The sequence below is a fragment of the Gastrolobium bilobum genome, unplaced genomic scaffold (assembly GCF_033153095.1).
Source record: "Gastrolobium bilobum isolate Gb01-03AN ecotype WA unplaced genomic scaffold, APGP_CSIRO_Gbil_v1 utg5903, whole genome shotgun sequence".
NCBI lineage: Eukaryota > Viridiplantae > Streptophyta > Magnoliopsida > Fabales > Fabaceae > Gastrolobium > Gastrolobium bilobum.
In genome coordinates, this window is record NW_026899498.1 from 208,761 (window position 1) to 231,429 (window position 22,669).

The 22,669-nt window shown below is 32.3% G+C and overlaps 1 protein-coding gene across 2 annotated transcripts; it reads right to left on the reverse strand.

Moving 5' to 3' along the window:
• Positions 1 to 3,138: 3,138 nt before the first annotated feature.
• LOC133290703 (glucan endo-1,3-beta-glucosidase-like) lies at positions 3,139 to 4,947 on the reverse strand. 2 transcript variants are annotated; one of them, XM_061488832.1, is made up of 2 exons: positions 4,823 to 4,947; positions 3,139 to 4,232 (listed from the first exon to the last, which is right to left on the reverse strand). In XM_061488832.1, exons 1-2 carry the CDS (start codon positions 4,911 to 4,913, stop codon positions 3,214 to 3,216), a joined length of 1,110 nt encoding a protein of 369 aa, XP_061344816.1. In that variant the 5' UTR covers positions 4,914 to 4,947; the 3' UTR covers positions 3,139 to 3,213. The 2 variants fall into 2 exon arrangements, with proteins under 2 accessions (XP_061344816.1, XP_061344817.1); XM_061488833.1 differs by having other exon boundaries at positions 3,139 to 4,235; positions 4,823 to 4,920.
• Between the last annotated feature and the right edge of the window lie 17,722 nt (positions 4,948 to 22,669).

Genomic DNA, 22,669 nt, shown 5'->3' on the forward strand with positions numbered 1-22,669 from the left:
TATTATGTACCTGCAACACTAAAATTATCTTGATTATGCAATATGTAGGGAATTTTGATTTGATTTATAGTTAGAGATGTCGTTTACTGAACCTGAAACACTAGTATCACAAATATTATATGTTTGATTGATCTTTTGTTGGACAATGATGTGTAATTTATTATTTTCATATTAAAATATTTGAAATTGGTATATTTTTTTACAAGTATTTAAGTATATTTATAGTTTTTTTAATATAAATTATAGATTTACAAATACTTATAGGGTCATGCGGTTGAACCAGTGATGTAACACCCCGTATATATCTGGTAATGTTATCATGTTATCGTATTAAGCTGCGCTTAATTAAAATTGCGTAATATCTTTTTCTTTTCAATTATGATGCCATTAATCATTACCAACTTGATTACTTAACCATTTTCAAAACATCGCCTGTATGTACATTGCAATAAACAGCTAACTGAAATACCTCATTAATTAAATAACGTAAGTATGTCTCTAGTCACAGAACTACCACACGTAGACCGAACAACTAGTAGTTTATACAACTCAACTCAAAAGTACTAACAACATAGTGGCATGGACAACTCCCATGCTCACCCAAATAAGGCAACAAAGCCCAACATAAGTCTCAACTCAATAATCATAAATGACAGAAAACATAAACAGCATCCAATCCAGTCATGCCAGCATAATGTGAACAGCACTAAACATCAACTAAGCTATGGCCTCCTGCCGCCAGAGGCATCAGTCCCCATACTACCTGAACCTGAAATAAGCATTCCCCTAACGTGGGGTGAGATCTCTAAACAAGAAATCTTATTAAGGCAAGGGGTCCTCAAGGATCTTCCACCCCAAGCTCACTTACATGTGCAATATAAGTTCAAAAGCAGTTCATCAATATCATTTCTAAAACAGTGCAATGCAGCAGATAATCATGTCACGTGTGTCAATACTATTCTACTGATCAGAGAAATGCAGGAATACGTCTATTACCCACACAATATGCAAGACGCTACATGCACCCACCCATGGACTCACCATCTTGTATGACTCTACATACTCAGGCTTACCGACTAAGTGGAAACAACACACACATATTATAAGTCATTGCACATACCAGCTCAAAAGCATTTCAAAATATCCAAAGCATGTAACACAGCATGGATATAACCATACCCCCATGGGACATGGTGGAACCACAACATGGCTAAACCGAGGACACGAAAGCTTACCTTGCGATCTAACACTTCAAGCCAAGGGTCCAACCAATCCTCAAAGTCCAAACACAGCAGAATCACAATCTGATATAGACCAAAAATAAATCAATAAACTTGCACTACAAGCATACATCATAAAGACAACGTCTTTCTTACGTTTTACGTCTTAAGGCTTCTCACCAAGCCATAAGCCCTTAATCCATTGATTCTGACTTAGTTCAATAATTACAGAAGTTCAACTTCCTAAATTTAGGGTCCACAAATCCTCAAACATCAGTTATGGATGAATAGTACGCTATTGTTCCACGCAAACCCAGAATATTCGGATATTCGTTAGGGACATATCCCGATATCAATATCCGAATATCCATATTCGGAGATCAAAGACCCCATATCTGGATATCAATATCCGGATACCAATATCCGGATACACATATCCAGATATTTTGCGACAGACAGCAGCTTCTGCATTCGCGAAGATATCCATCCAAGGTACCATTTTTAACACTTATACACGTTACAACATGCATTTTAAATCTGTTTTAGGTCCACAAACCAGTTGGTTACTTGCTAACCCATTTACATGCAAAGACATCACCTTTAAGCCATTAAAACTCATAATCAAGGTTGGTAAAAATTACCAAAGCTCAAAACAGAGAAGCAAAGGCTCTTGGAGCTCTTCAAACTGCCTCCAAGGTTCAGACTACCAAGGAATACGAAAAAGACAACACAAGCGTGGGCCTTTCAACACAAAGGAAGCTTCTTGAAGCTTCACAAGCCAAGAACAAGATGGCTCTCACCCAAACTCCAAACTCAGCACTCAAACTGACCTCACACAGTGGCCAACAACTCAGAAGATGCACTCTCACACCCTCACAATGATAGCCCTCAAGTGTTTACCAAGAAAAGAGGAAGAAACCAAGTGAAAGATGACAACTTGTCTCAAAAATGGAGAAGAAAGGCCATGCACCCAAGCACCAGCTGACCAGCCACCCAAAAACTCACGTACAACTGATATGCCTAGGGTTTTGAGCCAGAAATGTTGTATATAAAGCCCACTTAAGCCTTAAACACACTGTATTAACTTTAATAGCTACGCTTAGCATTTTAACCCCAAACTCAAGATTCTTAACCTACTCAATTTTACAAGAATTATCATATTTTTCTCATATTTTTCGCAGCACCTTTCCGGTACGCGCTTTTCATAGCCAGTATCAGTTTCTGGCATCAGTTCTCATTATTTTAACTTGAAACTCGTTTTACAAGTCCTACATATTACTATAGTAATTATCATGTACTTATTATAATTTTCCGGGATACTTTTTCGGTACGCATTTATACCGACTAGCAGAACCGGTATCTGCACTTTTCGTCCAAAAAGCGAATTTCAACATTATTACTCACTTGCTATAATTATTAGAGCCTCATAATAATTATTAGGGTCAATTATGGAATTATCTCATTAAAATCATAATTAATTGATTAATTTCCTTAATTAACGGTGCAGGTTCTTACAAGTGACCCACTGGTTGAATCAATGACCCAGTACCTCGACCGAGTCAATAACCGGGCCGAGTTTAATAACATTGAGTCAAACTACAAAATTAATCGTCTTAAAAAAAAGTGAAAACTAGTTTTTGAATTATGATAACATTAATATATTTTATGGGGCAAAAATTTTTTGACATCGATATCAGATTTTAAAATTTGACATCAAATTTTAACCATTAATTTTATTCGATCAAAGGTTGTTATTTATTGAGAATCAAACTTAATAACTAATTACTAATTCTCAATAAATGATAATATCGACGAAAATCAATAAATTTAGTATCAAATTTCAAAGTTTGGGCGATGTCAAAATATCTATGCGGTGTCAAAATATCTATCCCATATTTTATACTAGGCGGTGGATTTAGTGTATATACTAAAGATAAACACAAGAAAACCGTTTTATTTCACATAGACATATAGAGCAACCCTGATTACATCATTAGATGTCGCTCTTCAGAGGAACTGACACATTAAACACTCCAGCAGCAATTTCCCAGTTCCTTTCTCCTCCAAAACCAAATGGATACTTCTTCTGTTTGTTGGGATAAAAGACACCAAAATGTTTCTCTAGCTCTGGGTTCTTCTGATTCTCATCAAACAATGCAAAGATGTAAGCCTCTATAGGACCAGACCTCATTGGAGTTCCATCTTTCACGTGGCGAATCAAATTCTCAAGGTAAATGCGTGCATTGTCATAGGAAGTAGCGAAGCCACCATCTGAAGGCCATCCACTCTCTGACACAACAACCTTCACATACCCAATCCCAGTGTTATCAATTGACGCATGCAGTGAATCCAACAAAGCATCAAATAGATTTTGGTATCCCCTTGAACCATCCCAAACCACAACATTTGGGGCAGTGAACAATGCATAAGGAAGAGAAATGTCACCTGGGTTATCAGAATAGCTAAAATAAGGGTAAATATTTGCGAATAAGGGTGCATTTGCATACACCAAGTAACCTATTATTGGATCCAAGTATGACCTCACATCATTTCTGAAGGACCCCTTTGATGGGGGATAGGAGTTTCCTATTAAGGTCATATCAATAGCCGTTGAAACCTTAATTTGATCATGAAGACCCTTAGCTCTTATAGCTTGATATATATTTTGAATGGCTGGAAGAACAAACTGAGCTAACCCTGAAGTGCTTCCAACGGGACTTACTTCGTTGCCAACTGCAACGTATTTGATATTGACACTGGGATAGAAGTTCAACACATTGTTTTGTACCCATTGACCTGCTTTATCTGCGCTGGTAGCAAGGCTTTGAAGGTCTGAATTGGGCACTCCCAACATCAGCTCAATACCGGAGTTCCTAAGCGCTTCTAGTGTAGCTTGGTTTGGATCATAGAGTCTCATTCTCCTTATGTTATTTGCTTTATAAAGATCTATTACTTCACGAGGTGATGGTAGATTGTTGCCACTCATGCCATAACAAACACCTATTTGAGCACCTGCTTGCCAAAAGATATATAATAGATATACCATAAAATAATAGGGAGAATATTCTTACTACTAAAATTTTTTACTACCAACTTACTACCTATCTAATCAACATTGAATCAAAGAGAGAGAATGCTAAAAAAAATTTGAAAAAAGAGAAAATATTGATCTAATGGTGATTAGATAAGTAGTAAATTGGTAGTAGAAAATTTTGGTAGTAAGAATATCCCTCCTCAGATAATAAATCCAAACTATAAGCAGTTGAATAGAAAAGAAAAAAAAAACTAATAATTTTTATATTTATCTAGGACATTTTCTTATACAAGAGTTTATTTGGTTTGAAGGACTGATAATACATTATGCATGTGCTAAAAAATTCTATAAGATTTAATTATTTATTTAATAGAATTGAGGCAGATTATCCATAATTACGAAGGTTTTAATATCATATAAAACGTAAATTCAATCTAAAACTTAATCCGATAAATAAAGCCTTTTTAATAGTTTTTAATTTATTTAACATATATAGATCCTCGTTTATGTGGTGAAGGAACTGATGTAATTGTTCATAACTAAAATGGAAATAGAAACTACCACTCACCAGTCATGCGAAGATTTACAGTAAAGAGTGCCAACAGGAATAGTAGAGAAGCCATTAATGCACCGTTGCTTGTTGCGAAGAAGGAAGCCATGGTCCAAACTATAGCTAGCCCAAAGCAAAGTATACTAGGACTTGTGACTGAGACTGAGTCCTACTTACGTGGCGTCTTTATATAGAGACGCATGTGTACTTACTAAAACTTGTCGGCCATTTGGATTTGCAAAATGTGACTTTAATTATAAGTCTATGTTTACCAACCCTACGACTATGTTTAGCAATCCAATTCAGTGAACGCTATGGCGGGAAATATCTTCACTACAGTAGTACTGAAGACTCGGTGCATCATTTAGTCAATTTAAAAAATATAATATTTTTTTATATTATTTTATTCTTCCTTGTATGGTTATTTTTTTTCAAAATTATCACTATTTTCTACTTTTAGTAAAAGAGTACATACTACAATAGCATCGAAGATATGCTCGCTATGGCGGCTATCACTTTTTACTTTCCTTTTTAATGTATTATCCTTTTTCTTTTTGAATTTTATTGGTCTGGTCCCGGGTTTAGATATGAGTCTCTGTAGTTTGGTTTATAATTCACTTGATTTGCTTTCTGTCCTTCTTATATTAAAGTAGTTCACTCAATTTGCTTTCCGTCCTTCTTATGTTAAACTAAGAGGATATGGGAGTATATATATATATATATATATATATATATATATATATATATATATATATATATAACGTTGGTAGAGTGAGAGAGAATTAGAGTGCGTTATCATTCCTTAAAGTTAATTTAAGTCTCTTTTTTTTTTAGGATTTCATTTAAGTCTTTAGTTTTAAGCATAATTTCTGATTTTTAGACGTATAGATAATAATTTTCCCCCTAAAAATTTTTATTGAAGCCTTTAATTTGTGAATATTTTTATTATTTTATTTAATTAAATAAATAGTTTTAAATTATAAAGAAAATTGTATAATAATTTTGTCCCATCATAAAATTTTCTATCCCAGTAATTGATTTCCGACTCTAACGAGAAATTCAATGTTACAAGACGAAGATTTCCCAAATTTGGGAAAAGTCACAGTATGTTGGTTATCACTACTAAAAAAGTCTTTTTTTTTTACGGAAAAATTTCATTAAAAATGGTTAAAATTCTATTGAAAATAAAGATCTAGACGGAATTTTCGACGGAGATTAAGTGGAGGTGTATCTCTTAGTTGCTAACAACTTTTGCGACGGATTTAGAGATTCCGTCGACAATTTTCGACGAAAAATCAATGAAATTCCGTCAAAAAATTTCGACGAAAAAATAATGAAATTTCATCGAAAATTGTTGAAAAAGTTTTCACCAGAAAATAAATTACGTCGAAAATTTTCAACAGAAAAACAATAGAATTCGTCGAAAATTGTTGAAAAAGTTTTCGATGGGAAATAAATTCCGTCGAAAATTGTTGAAATAGTTTTCGACGAAAAATAAATTCCGTCGAAAATTTTCAACGGAAAAGCAAAAGAATTCCGTCAAAAATTGTTGAAATTTTTTTCGACGGAAAATAAATTCAATCGAAAATTTTCAACGAAAAATCAATAAATTTCCGTCGAAAACTGATGTAAAGATTTTCAACAAAAAAACAAATTCCATCAAAAAAATTTAGAATTTATTTTTTAAAATTTCTTTGTACAAAATTAATACCAATTTTCTATACTACACCTGATAAAATGATATAATCAAAATCAAATCTCCTTAATCAAAATCGAATCTCCTTAATCAATACAATACAATCAAATCACCTTAATCAATACAATAAAATCACATCTCATTAAATCAAATCTCCATAATGAATACAATAAAATCAAATCTCATTAAATCAAATCTCCTTAACAAAACGACGTCGTGTTCCTTTGGTGGCTGCTTCTCATATTTCTTTTCTGTGGGTTCTGCACGAATTGCAGCATGAACCTTCTTGTACAACTCCTCAAGTCCATCAGCCTCTATTTCTCGCTTGATATATTCACTAAAGTGTGGTACTTCTCTTGTTTATCTTCCATCAAGTTCTGCAAAAAATATAAATAGATTGTTAGAAAATATAAATAGTTATACCATAGATATATGAGACGCTAGCACTTAGTCTCAAAAGTAGTAGAAATTTGTCTTCAGTGTGTAGCACAAAATAATTATTTTAAGCTGGGCCTGACGGCAGTTACCATGTTAACAATCCGTGTTTCTGCTTTCAACCATTCCAAGATGGCTAAAAGTACACACTCCAAGGTGGCAGACTCAAAAACTATGGTTAAGTGGTAAGATTGATAATCAAAACTTTGTTTTCGCTTGGAAAATTTGTTTAGCTAGCACCTTAAAATTATTGAAGTCAGATACTCACTCAATGGAATCTATGAATGTTATGCATAGATTCTGAGAATCTCTCAATTGATTAAGAGCCCGATTTATTTGCACTTTTGAAAAAAAAGTAAATTTTATTTCTTCTTTATTTTAGAAGTCTTTTTTACGAAAGTTAAAGCTATTTATATTTTTATAAAAATATTTAGATTTTGAAAAAAAATATTTGACTTTTGACTTCTGCTTTTTTTAGAAGTTAAAATTTTTAGCTTCAGAAAAAAGTAGGTTTTTGACTTCTTTTGTGACTTATGCTTTTTTTAGAAGCAGATATCCAAACGAATAAAAAATGAAAAGTGATTTTTTTCAAAAAAAAAAAAAAACATCTTCTGAAGAAAAAAAAGGCCATCCAAACGGCCCTAAGAGTTTTGCAAAGAAGCACCTCCTCCGGTAATTCTTCCGATTTCTGTAGTACATATATAAAGCCATACAGTTCATTAACAGAACAATATTATAATTTATCCATGAAAGTTGCATCCCGACCAGTTCAAATAAATTTGACAAGGGTAGTCAATAAAATTTCATCAGCTATTATGGTCGCAGCAAGGGCAAATACAGTTACATGAATATTATCAATAGGTCATTAAAATATTATCAACAAATTTGTAAATCAGTTTTTTTTTAATTATTTAAAAGCATGTAACTTTCAAAAGTTAACAATTCCTCGTGAAATATGAGAACTAATAATGTAGACACTATTAATCAATCGCTTCTAAATTAGGACGTACATGAACGCAAAAGAAAAATGAATACCCATAACAACATGAGAAACTATATTCCAACAAATTAATTAGGGTGCATTTTATTTAATGCAAAAGATGCATGAAAGTTGAATTTGATATAATCAAATAACAAGGTACTTTGTATAAAAAATAATAATAAGAATAACAACAAGGTACTTAAGTAAGTATCAAAATCTTATCGGTAGTCAGTCACATATTTAATGAGAAGTGTATGTTCTCCCCAAGTACACACAAAAAGCAACTAAAACTGAAGTAAAAATATAAAATCTGAAATAATGACATATTTGTTTTTGATTTTTAATTAATATATTCTTAATTAATATTTTATATGTTTAAAAAAATATAACAAACTTTTTTTTAGCTGAGAATATTACATAACTTAAAATATTAAATTTTGGCCTGTTTTGGCCTTCATTTGAAAATGGAAATTCATTGATGACAAAGAAAAGTAGAAAGTCAGATAAGGATTTTGTCAAATTATTAAGGCTGCAGAACGAAAATATATATTCCATCAAATCACGAAAAAATAAAATAATAAAAAATTCAACTCAAAACTAGGGAACTTCATGGACGAAATAGCCATTGGGCAAGTCCCGTCAGATCACCATGCACAACAATGCTTTCTCCGCTTAGACAAATTAGAAAGGCAAGCTTTTGAGCTAAACGAAAATTCATGTTCCTTTACATGGAAAAAATCTAATATACTATTTTTGTATCTATATCTCGTCAATAGAAGTATAAAACATCAGCTAATATGTTTCCTGAAAAAAAAAAATTATAATTATATATTCTTCAGAATACATAATTTATAATTTTATTTTAAATTACCATCATACCCACTACTCAGTGCAGCTTTGGTATTGAAGATGTTCTCCTTAATGGTGGCGACAGATCAGACTTCAATTAAACTACTGTCATGTCGCTTTAGTCCATGGGAGGAATTGATGATTCCTAAGACAAATTGATGAATTAAGTATCACTTGACAATTGATGTCGGTGAATCTCTTTTCATTCAAGTTGATCTGCAAGTAGCTTAAGTGACATATTTGTTTGTTCTTCTTCTTTATTTTTAAGATATTATTCAAATTGCAACATCTCATTAATAATGATTGCTGTTTCATAATTCATTTGTACCAAGCCAAAAATTATTGTTCAATAGTGTACATGATAGCACTAGTCATCAAAGGTGATATGGACTGTTGCCAACCTAGTGGGGTATATAGTCACGGCGTTCAAACGTCATTGGTGTTTAAACTTCAATGGTGTCGATTTTAAATGTTAGTCTATATTTCTTTTCTTGTGGGACTCTAATAAGAGATCTCATTGTGTTCAGCAAAGTCACCCTCTTTTTGGCACGCCTTATGGCCCTTATCCTTATCTTAGAAGACGAGTAGATAGAGTCAATCCACTCACTGCTCACCATATACATAAATAACGGTACCAGTCTATTGGGCACATATTTTGTCTAATTTTGATTATAATAAACAAGTGAAATCAAGTTATTTACGCAGGTTGTTTAGTTTTTAAAAGTTTATTGCAGGATTCAATTTGTGACGGATTATAAAGAAGTCAATGCAAAAAAAATTGTCATGAAATTGTAAGAAAAAATCTTAGAGTTTATGTAATAGTTGGATGAGCTGAATCGTAATCATGCCTTGAGTTATATTATCTTAAAGTTTTGAAAATTAGTGAAAGAAGATATAAAATATTTATTTTTATTCTAAATAGATTTTTAAGATTTGGTTTTTGATTTAAAAAAAATTAATTTGAAATTAAGTTCCTTTTTGAGAGGTTTGATTATATTTAATTTAATTTTCGAAAGTTAATTTTTGAGAAATTATTTTGAGATTTTTTTTTCTATTTTAAAAAATATTTTTTGAAAAATTTTCTTAAAAATCATGATAATCTTGAAAGACTAGTTTAGTGCAAAAATTTAGAGATTTTTCCTTAGTACTAATTGATTTGAGAAAAAGTCTATAAAATTATGATTTGAGTCTTTCTTCAAAATGTGGGTAAGCATTTAAGAGAAATAGCGCATTGAAAATTATTATGAGTATTTCTTCTTAAGGTGCATTCAAAAAAATTTGGCAATCAATCCATGAACAGATTTATTGAGTCTATCACTTAGGTTTAATTTGTACATATTTGCTTATTGATTAGAAGTGCGTAAGATAACTCTTAATTTATTTTTTATTTTGTTTTAGCTATTTCCAAAGTATATGGGGCAGTTATATAGTGATAATTGTGGTTTCATATTTTTGGCTTAGAGTTAACTGAAAGTATATATGTTTAGCAATTGTGAGGGATTTAATAATTGATTAGGGTAAAATAGGGTATCTAAATCTAAAGGTAGGTTTGGATTGCATAAGGGTAGAATATATTATATTCTTGTAATTCGAATTGAACTTGACTTACTATGATGGATTTGTCTCCCACTAGGATAGAGGTATACGGATTGCGTTGTGAGTTTTTTTTCCTCCTTTCAAAGTTTTTCCTACATAATTACTTTTGTTATATCTTTCCTATTTTTTTTATTAGTCAAAATTATTATTAAAAAATTAGCATTGATATAAATTCATTAAATTTACATAACTCAATTCATTACCTCTTGATTTGATTCGGGACCAACACAGCCAATACTATACACCACTTGATAAGTCTTGTTTAGCTCCTATCTATTTCATTTGTAATTTTCATATTTATTTTTCAATAATCACGATTCAAAATGATATATAGATATTGCTTAAATTTTATTCGAGTATTTCCTGCTATCCACCAGGCACCAGGGCCACTTGTAGTGTTCATCTTATTTACTTGGCATAACATTTAAAATAACATTAATAATATAATATACAATATTCTAATTAGAAACCACATCATTAAAATAATTAACACTATAGTCCTGGATATATATTGTGTTTCTGAATACTCATTTGTTAATATTAAATATCGTCAACTAGATGTAACATGCACAAATTCAATTATATGTGAGTGCAGTAGCCACATAATTACAAATACAAACTCCACATGATGGCACCAGCATAATAGCAATGGGAACAGTAATTGCACATGTGAAGAAGAAATCAAGATAGAAACTCTCAGAGAATAATTTAAATTCTTAAAAAGACTATCACTTAACCATTTAAAATTTTTGGATTGAGTTGGTTCTTTACATAATATTAAAAATTCAGTAGTCACAAAGTCACGAGTTCTAACCTCATTGTTAAAAATAATATAAATCATTAAAAAGAGTTCGATCATCATTACTGAGAATAATATAAATCATTAAAAAAAATTCAACTAAGCATTTAAATTTTTAGGTTGAATTATTTCTTTATATAAACCAAGAAGCTAATTAATGTGTTTCGTAACATTTTTCCTTCGTTGTCATGGTGGACTTAGTGCGACAGCCTAATAGAAATTGGAACAGATGATATGGACCTGGAGCCACCAGGCAAGTTGTTTTCTAGTACGTCAGAAAAATTGGCAATTTATTCAATCCTATATCCATCATGTACGGATCGAAACTTTTTTTTTATAATTAAATGATAATTTTGAGCGACGAGTTCGTTATAAATCTTGATATTAATTTGATTGAAAAAATCATTATTTCCTCCAAAAATTACTGTTTTCTCTTAACCTGCAGCAACCGTTTCCCACGATTAAATTAAAAATTAGTTTATTACTCATGCGATGTACGAAAAAAAAAATTGAATTATTTGTCTCGTAAAAATTAACATAAATTTTAAATTAAATCGGATTGTTGTGGTCAATATACTGTATTAATGATATGAAATATAGAAATAATAGTTTATTGTCTATGCGTTGCACACACAAAAAATCAATATGTTTGTCATGTAAAAGTTAATGCAAATTTTCTTGCATCTGCTATGACATCATAAACGTCTGTGATTGAGATTTATTCTTATAGTAAAACCAATGTGTTTAAACAGAACCAAACAAACTATCATTATCGTTTGATACGCAACTTCCAAAAAAAAATTATAAATTAAATTTTATAGGACATCACACACAATTGCATGGCATGATGTACAAAAAAAAAAAAATAATGTCATTCTTCACTCTTAAACTAAACAAAGAACTTAATGTATTCATGCTTTCAAATATTCAATTAACAAAGCAGATATTATCAACATGACCATGATAATAGAGTAGAGAACAATTATTAGACAGTTAATTAAAAGACAAAATAGGTAAGTTGTTGCAACGTAATATTAAATGGTCTCTATAATAGATTATAATCATGGAACATATGAAGAAAAAAAATTAAAATGTTGTGGTTGACATCAAGGTAATAATAAAAATGGCCCAACCTGCACTTGCAAAACTGATAAAACCGATTTCATGATGCACTTTTGATCCATGCTCTTGTTGGAATGCTGTGAAAAAACAATGCATAAAAAACGTCAAATAGAAAGAGGGAAAAAAAAGGTCATGCAGTCGAATAAAGATAATAATAAAATAACTGATTGTGCATACAATAAAAAAATGGAAGAAAATTAGAGCAAACCACAAGCAAAATGGCAATAAAGATAAAAAAAAAACCTTCCTGCTATTTTTTTCTTCTATTTTTACCAGTACCAAATAACAATTGGAAAGCATTCTTAATAGGAAAATGTTCTTATTTCTGAACTTGAACTCATGTGCAATGTGCAATTGGAAAAACAATACTTAAACAAGGATATAACAATTTACTGCAAACAAAACCACAAACAAAATGACAATAAAGATAATAAAAAAGGACCCTTGTGCTATTTTTTTTCCTTCTATTTTTACATGTACCAAACAACAATGTTATATCCTTCTACACAGAACCAAATCAATTACACTAATCTTTGAAATACTTTCTTGTAGACTATGTTAAATGTACTATTTTGTAACACAACCATTATCATCAAGTATCAACATTTTCAATCCATGTTTTCTCTTTACTCTTAATAGTGCAACATATAATTGCCCATGAGTGAAAACAGGCCTAGGGATATAAATTCCAACATGAGAAAGTGATTGCCCTTAACTCTTATTGATAGTCATAGCAAAAGACACGACAAGGGGAAATTGTCTTCTTTTGGAAATTTATAGGAAATGTATGACTTGATGGACTCATCGTCATTATGGGGATTAACACAGTTTCTCCCATATTGCTTCATGTAAGAATAGTTGCCTCAACAACATGATTGCTTAATCTTGTGATAAGAAGTTGTGTACCATTGCATAAACCTCTTGACTGATCAATATTTCTCAACAGCATGACCGAAACTTTCACCTTAAAAATTAATTTATAATTAGGAAGCCCTGAACATGATAAGGTATTTAAGATCTCAGGTGAGAATTCGTTATCCTCAAGTGAAGAGGTACCATCTTGCTTCAAAATATTATCTAAACTCAAGTATGTCCTTTCTTCACCCGAAATTAAAGACATTAGGTGTTCATTTAAAATAGCAACATCTGCAAATTTTGGGGTCAAAATGGCTCGTTCTTTGAAGAACGTAGGATCTATAATATTATCCAAGATATTCGGGTACACAAATCAAATCAAATTCGAGAGCGGATCTTCTGATTCTTTAATCAATAACCTATCCGAAATTGTTATAATGGATTCTCAGTAAACAATATTATCTCCAAGAACAACATCCCCTACTTTAAGAAGCCACTCAAAAAATCCTTTATTTCTGTCAAATTATGAATGTTACTTCCAGAATTAAGACGCATATTCTTTGTCAAAGTTAATAAATAACAATGAGACCAAAGATGAGAAGAATTTATGGTTGCATGAACTATTTTTTGTCTGCTGCTATGACGAATAACGAGTAATATTTGTCGAAAGTCACCTCCCAAAACAACAATTTTCCCACCAAATAGGTTATCAACACAACATGTGCCAGAAAATCTAAGAACATCTCTAAGTGATTTGTCCAAAGCCTCAAAACAAAATCTATGTACCATTGGGGCTTCGTCCGAAATGATTAACTTTTGTTTTGATAGTGTAACGCCCAGCCGCTTTAAGAATCAATGACTATTCCCACATACTAACACGAGACTTTTCAGTGTGTTTTTCCTCACTCGCACACTTCTTGGGAAAACTTCCCATGAGATCACCCATCCCAGAATTGCTCCAAGTCAAGCACGCTTAACTATTGAATTCTTTCGTTCTGGGCTACCAAAAAGCAGATGCATCTTGTTAGTATAGGTAGTACCATTTAATTCTTATAAGTTATCCTAAACTGTGCAATATACCTGCATAGTCTTTAGAATCCCTCTCTTTCGGGTGTCGATTCGATTCATTCATGCATGTAACCCCTCGCTGGAAACCTGTAAGGAGCCGCTCCTTGTCCATGTCCTTTCGCACCGGCGATCACTCTTTGCCCTCGTCAGCGCTCGGGATGGTACATGCCCACCAGCTTTCGCCTGGTTCATCCTCGAACCACATCGTACTGGGAGAAAGGCCCTGCTCTGATACCATAAAATGTAACACCACGTGTGCACCCGGTGCATTAAATATACAAATGGTAATAGCGCAGCTAATTAAATGCGGAAGCTAACTTTTTCTTTTCAATTATGAACTCATCATCTTTACCAAGTGGAATTACTTATTCATTTTCAAAATACTTCCAGTATATAAATTGCAATAAACAACTAACTGAATAACCTCATCAATATATATATTTCAAGTCACGGAACTACTACATGTAGCCCGAATAATATCCATATACACTTATATAACTCAAGCATGAACAAACATGTCTGATAACAATGTGGCATGGACACCCCCAATGCTCACCGAATAAACAACATAATCATCATGTCTCAAATACACTATCCATAGAATAAGAATCAGGCATAATCATGTAAAACAAATAAAATAGTAAGCATGCATCAGTCAGCTCAACTCCGGCCTCCTACCGCCAGAGGTCTCAATCCCCGAGGTATTTGTACTTGAAATGTGCCCCAACACGGGGTGACATCTCTAAAAAGAAATCTCAGTAAGAATGGGGTCCTCAAGGATCTCTCCACCCCAAGCTCACTTACATGTGCAATATAAGTTCCAAAATAGTATCAATAGTATAATTTCCAAAATCTGTGCAATGCAGCATATATCCATGTCATGTGTGTAAGCATTCTACTGGCCAGAGAATAAAGGTAGGGATTACATACGTCTACAACCTACAATACAAGGATTATCGCTTGTACCTCACCCACGGAGTTACCATCTTGTATGTCTCCACATACTCAGGGGTTACCGTCTAGGTGGACACCACATACATATCATTTGGCAATAACACTCATAAATCAGCTCAATAGCATATCAAGAATCATCATATATTTTCATAAAACACAGCATGCATATAACCATCCCTCTATGAGGTATGATGGAACCAACAATGGGCAAAATCGAGGACATAAAAGCTTACCTCTCAAGCTAACAGTCCACACCAATCCACGGTCACCAAACAGCACAATCACAGTCTGTTTATACCAGAAATATCATTAATATTCATAGCCCAAAGTCTCACTAAGTGTTTAAGACTTTCCAACTTGTTTTAAGTGATTTTAGGCTCAATCTGCAGGAAGTATTCGAATACTCCTCGATGAGTATTCGAATATTCCATGTCTCCAGAAAGTATCCCAATACTTTCACTAAAGTCTTCGAATACCACAAAGTATCTGAATACTTTCACTACAGTATCTAAATACCACATAGTATCCAAAACTTTCACTATAGTATCCGAATACTTTTACTAAGGTATCCGAATATTTTTTCCCCAAAAAAGTATCCCAATACTCCTTGATGAGTATTCGAATACTTCACGAAAAGTATTTGAATACTTATCAGACAGAATGCAGAAACTCGTGCAGTTTCTGCATAATCCCCATTTTAAAGGTCCTCTCACAATTTGGAGTCCAATGTCTCCACAAACAGAAATTCATTAACACTCTTTAACATAGATTATCAACATTTAACTTGAATAATCAAAGTTTCCCTTTTTAATGACTCAAACAAGCTAAAATCATGGATTTTCAAGGTGAATGGTCATGAGTTACCTCCAAGCTTGAGAAAATAGAAAAAGGAGGTGGCTTGGTGGTTTCTATACCACACCACAATGTTGCAAGTGTAAAGCCACGAAAATGAGCAACAAGCTAGGTCCTTTGCTATACCAAATAGCTCCTTGAAGTTCCAAATACCAAGTAAATGGCTCCCTCAACACAAACCCAAGAACTCAGCCCATAAACCATCCCTCACCGTAGCTACCATACAGAAAGCAAGAGTATTTCTCCCACCCAAGGCATACTACTAGGTGTTTACTAGATTGAAGGGGGAAGAATCAATAAGAAAGGGTGGATTTTGGTTAAGTTTCATGCAAAGGTTCAAGCTTCCAAGAAGAGAAGGATGTGGCAACCAAGGTGGAGCACAAGGCAGCCTCAGAATTTCACGTAGAGGTTTAAGGTTTCTGACCTAGGTTAATGTGCCAACCTATATATTGGTGCACTTAACTTAATCCGTCCGTATTAACTCTAATAACTCCGCTAATCATATTAATCTCAAACTTCATATTCTGGACCTAGCCATTTTTGTAGGATTTTTCATATTTTTATTATAAATTTCGCAGCACTTTGCCGGTACGCATTTTAAACGTAGTCAGTATTAGTTCTGACATCAAAACTTATTATTATGACCCCAAACTTGATATTCCAGTCCTAGATATTATTCTAGGAATATTTACATATTTATTATAATTTTCCGGGATACTTCACCGGTACACATTTATATCACGAAGCAGAACCGGTATCCGTACTTTTCGTCAGAAAAGTGACTTCCATAGTTATTAAGCCCTTATGATAATTATTTACATCTTTCCATATTTATTCAAAGTCAATTATGGAATTATTTCTTAAACTCAGTATATTAAATTATTTAAATTCCTAATTTAACGGTGCGGGTTCTTACAGATAGCGACTTAGCAAGAGTAGAATTCTGCTTTATATTACAGGTGGAATCCTCAGTAGTTTGAATTCAAATAAGGAATCTAGAATATATTGTGTGTCCTCCGGGAAGAAAAAGGGAAGCAATTCCACTAGAAGCGACATTACGTACGATGTCCCTTTTAGATCTAACAGATGCAGACGGAGTATTCCAAATAAATATTTTTCCTGTACCACCAAAGTCGTATAGAAAAAAAAACCCTGAACCTGTCAAAACTACTGAAATTATTCTGTTGAGACTTATTATACTTGTAAGTGAACTTGGGGGCGGAGGAATCCTTCGAGAATTCCTAGTTTACTGAGATTGTTATCTCACCCCGTGAGGGGACCATTTTTCGAGTGTTGAAACTTATGGTATGGGTGAATCTTGAGGCAAGAGGCCGACCTAGAGATATTGTCATGTTGCATTGTTTTCATATGATATTTGTATATTCATTTGAGACATGACTATTATTTATTGTATCATGCTATGCTTACATATGTCATGAGCATAGGGTTGTTTATGCCATGTTGCAATAAGCTTGTTTACTTAAGCTTATGATGTTGAGTACTTGTGATGTTTCAGTATAGGATATATGACATAATTATCTATACTGCCTTGATTGAGATTATGTTATGTATGTAGCGTGATATGCCTCCAGCATATATGGTTTCCTAAGCTAAAAAGAGCAAGAATTTCATCCACTTGGGAGTAAAAAGGCTTATAATTATTATAAAGTTGATAAATTATGCTCAAATATCCTATCACTGAATATCTTATGCTTTTGTAGGTAAAAGTACAAGAAAAGACCTCGTTTCAGAAGCACAAGAGAAAGAAAAGGTTAAACCTTCAGCTCCAGTAGCGCGGTTGTAAGAACCTGCACCGTTAAATTAGGAATTTAAATAATTTAATTATGAGTTTGAGAAATAATTGCATAATTGAATTTGAATAAATAAGGAAAGATTAGAATAATTATCACAATGATGTAATAACGCTTAAAGTCGCTTTTCTGACGAAAAGTGCAACTACCGATTCTGCTTCACGGTATAAATGTGTACCGGTGAATTATCCTGAAAAGTTTTTATAAGTACATGAGCATTCCTAAAAATATATCTAGGTCAAGGATTTCAGGTTTGGGGTTATAATAATGAGTGTTGTTGTCAGAACTCATACCGGCTACGTATAAAACGCGTACCGCCAAAGTGCTGCGAAAATTATAAGAAAAATATCATAATTCCTAGAAAAATGGATAGGTTTAGAATATGAAGTTTGAGATTAAAATGATTAGCGGAGCTATTAAGACAAATACCGTTGGATTAATTAAGTGCACATATAAATAGCATGGTGCACAATAACCTAGTCAATTTTCTGAATTTCTACGTGGGCTCTTCTTGTGCTCTTGGCTGCCACCTTCTCCCATAACCCTCCTTGCATGAAAATCCCTCATAAATCACCACATTTATTATTGATTCTTCTTCTTGGACCTTCTATACACTTGAGAGCAACCTTAGTGAGGGAGAAAAACCCTGTCTTGAGGAGTTTGGGTTCTGCTTGAGGTTTGTGGAAATGCTGTCCACTGAGTTTGTGGAGGTGGAAGCCATTTTCTTGCATTTTGCTAGTTCAAGAAGACATGTTATGAAGGAAAGTAACAAACTTGTGGAACCATTTTCGTGGCCTTATACTAGCAGCACTGTAGAGTGGTATAGAAACCATCAAGGTACCTTCTTTTTGCTGTTTTGAGTTGTTGGGGTATATTCCTTACCTTTGTTCTTGAGTTTTCTTGTAAAAGATCAAGTCTTGACATGATAAATGAAGTGATTGAGTAACTAACATGAACACTGGTCTAAATGTGTCAAAAAATGCATGCTTAAACGTTTAGAAGTATTAAAAATGGAGTCTTTGAAGGATATCTTCACGAAATGCAAGAACTGCATTCTGTCGTGAAATATCCGGATATGATATCCGAATATTGACATCCGGATATGGATATCCGGATATGCCCCCGATAAATATCTGGATATTCTGAAAAATTCACAGTTTGAACCGTTCTGTCCAAACAGAAGCGTGAGTTTGGTTTCTGGATCCTATATTGGATAATATGAACCTCTGTAATGATGTAATTAAGTCAGAACCTAAGATATTGACGGCTTATGACTTTGAGAGGAGCCTACGGCCGATAAACGATAAAGGAAATGTAGTCCTAATGTAATGAAATACTAGACTATGGATATTAATGATGTGAATGTTATGAAAACAGATCCTTGACTTTGCTAGACTGTGTTTTTGCGTGTGAACCTTTGGGCACCGAGTTGTGCGTGAGGCATTAGCTTGACAGGTAAGCTTATGTTCTTCGGATTGATCTGTTGCTTGTTCCACCGACCTCCATGGGAGGGTGGTTTATATGCATGGTATGCTTTATGAAAATGATATATGCATTGATATATGACTGAGATATGTGGATATGCATATTGATATAATGTATGGATGTGATGTTGATTATTTACATGATCAGGCTGTGACCCTGGTGTGTGAGGCATAAGGCTGTGACCCTTATGTTTAGATAGGTCGCAGACATGTGTAAATCCTATCTTGTTCCCTTGCCAGTTGAATCGTACTCACATACATCACATGAGATATGAACTGTTGTAAATCCTATCTTTATTATAATTCCTTAATCGTTCTTTAATCATTCTTGTGTGTTCTTAATTATTTTTACAATTACTTTTCATTTTATTTTAATTCAACAATTTCTCTTTCAACACAAATTGATTTGTCCAAATTAAAGGGAATATCAAAAATAGTATTTGGTGCATTAATCCTCGTGGGACGATACTCTACTCATACTTTATTACTTGTACGACCGGTATACTTGCCGTGATCACAACATAACGTCTATGCCATGGTTTGCTAGGCGATATGGTTCATATTTGTTGAATGTATGAATGTCTTGAGATAGAGATTATATAATGTGAAGCCTATGTAATGGATGACTAGAAAATTAGTGAATTTAGTAAAGTTGCAGGGAATAAATAACTTAGTTAATGGATTGCTAAGAAGATATATTATGCCAAGGGTCTAAGTAATATGATAACTTAGATAACAAGAAATGTATGTTCTAAGTGCGACATTAAGGTTTATAAGGATCACCCTTATTAACTAAGACATAAAGAAATTTATGTAGAGAAAGATGTATGTTAAAAAGAATTGTAATGCCTTAATTTGGCGTGTGAAAATATGAAGAATGAAGTAGGTAAAATGGAGTAACCAATGGCTAAGAGAAGACATTAAACTAAACAACATTCTCTTGTAAGACATAGATTATGAATTATGTAAGTAAGTATATATATAATTTGTAAGTAAGAGAGTTGAAAAAATCATAATAATATGCACTTAACTTGACATGCAAGTAATGATTACAATTTAATGAGTTTAACTTCTGTATTTATTTGATTAATTAGTTGCGCTTAATACCATTGATACGGGGTGTTAAATGATACATGAGGCTGACATAATAGATGAGTGAAAAAAAATCACATTCCTTTCAGCAAATGTAATTGATTGGATTATGAATACATAAAATTTATTTAGAACATGTAAGTATTAAATTTTCTTAACTATCCACTTATACTTGAAAACATTGATCACGCGTATTATTTGAACTTGTTACATTTCTAAAGGGAGGACAATCTTAATCCTTGGGTAATGGCTGCTTTTCATTGCTGTCTTTCTCATTCAAAAAGATATCGTATATATAATTCTATGGATATCTTTTAATTTTTTTTTTTTTTCTTACGTTGAGTTTCTCTTTCACATGTTCAATTATTCAAGTCCACTCATACCGTGCAGCAGCCGGTAGCATCATTTAGAAAAGCCAATTGCATTTTTAATGACCGCCGAAAAACTAGTTGATAGGAATATCAATTCATTTAAGGATACATGACAAATGGTGTCATTTATATATAACATTGTTTAGTACATACCATCCAAGTTGACCATGTACGTTCATAGAAACATCGTCACGCTTTTCCAGAAAAACCAAACTCTACGTTAGTGATCTTCTAGTAAAAGTGGTCCCCTTACTAGCAAGTGGCAGGCAGTTCATAGGAAAAAAAGCTTTAAATAATTATGAGTTTTGTAAGTGCATGCATTCCCAATGAGTTGACTATTCTAACCATAGCTCGTTTGTTTCGCGCACACAGAATAGGATAAAGATAGAATATGATATGAAACTGATAAGGATAAGATATGATATGGAATTGATAAGTCTATATCATATCATGTGTTTAATAAGCACCTGATTAGCAATATGATAAGATTATGTAGAAGAAAAAAAAAACAAAATATAATATAATAAATACAAATATATTAGATAGCGTGAGGATATATTGAGTATTCAATATTGATATCTTGAATCCTAACTCAGCTCTTCCTTATAGGATAAAAAATCATGTATTGAATAGGATAAAATGAGATAATAGGATAAGCTAATCATATCCTATTGACCCACTAAAAACGAGATAAAAGTAGAATATGATAAGTTATCTTATCTTATCTTCTTTATCAGATTCTCCAAACAGACCCTAATAGATAAGAACTATTGCTTGTATATACATTAAGGTTTGTTTTGCTCAAATAAGGACGTTTTCCATAAAATCCCCACAACAGTAGAAATTTCATAACTTTTTAAGGGTACGTTTGTATTGACTTTTTAAAAAAGCTCTTTTTATCACTTTCTTATTTTAAAAGTACTTTCTATAAAAGTTATAGCTATTTAGATTTTTTTAAAAATATTTAATTTTTGAAAAAAATATTTGACTTTTGACTTCTGCTTTTTTTTAAAGCTAAAATTTTTAACTTTTTAAAAAAATAAATTTTTGATTTTTGTTATGACTTCTGTTTTTTTAAGATTGGAAAAAAGTAGGCCCTAATTATTTCTTGCGCGCTTTTGACTTTTCCAATCTTGGAACAGAAAATTTACAAACATTATTGTGAAAGTAATTTATTACGATTAAAAAGTTCCTTTTAATAATAATATTTTTTAAAGATTATTTTGAATATATATATATATATTAATATTACACTATTTACAATTTTTCTTAAATTAATTAATTAATAGATAATACCAATATTTTATTTAGAGTTTATAGTTTCTCCTATCATAGAAAATAAAGTTATCTACAGCAACTCCAAAATTATGTCTTTTTGAGGCTAGAAGAATTAATGAATGATATTTTAATAAAATTCATAGAACAAATAAATAAGTAAAATTCTCAAAACACTCTTTATTAATTCTCTCAACCTTCAAAATGACGTAATTTTGGGATTATTTCTAGAGATAACTTTATCTTCTGTGGCACAGGAGCAATATTTTACCCTTTTATTTTTTATATTTTTTTATCTTCGTTTGAACAGCTCTTGTTTCACATAATCTCTTCATGTATAATTTTGCATTTATTTTTTTTTTTAAACTCTGGCTTGAAGTCATGCTAGTTGTAATTGTAACAGACAGACGTCGATTTGCTGATTCCTATTCTTTGAAGTTTTGAGTTGTTCAAAGTTTTATATATTATTTTTTTATTTCAAAATTATAATTGAAGGTAAATAGACAAATAAAACGACCACTAATTGATATGTGATTTGAACAAATTAAATTCATGTGAGGATAATTTTTAAAATCATAATAAAAATTATTATTAAAAAGTATAAAGAGAATCATTTGCATGTGA

Coding starts and splice junctions, on each gene's coding strand:
- LOC133290703 (XM_061488833.1), bottom strand. CDS start 4,913: ATGGCTTCCTTCTTCGCAACAAGCAACGGTGCATTAATGGCTTCTCTA. Junction 4,236..4,822: donor TGTAAATCTTCGCATGACTG/GTGAGTGGTAGT, acceptor TCTTTTGGCAAG/CAGGTGCTCAAATAGGTGTT.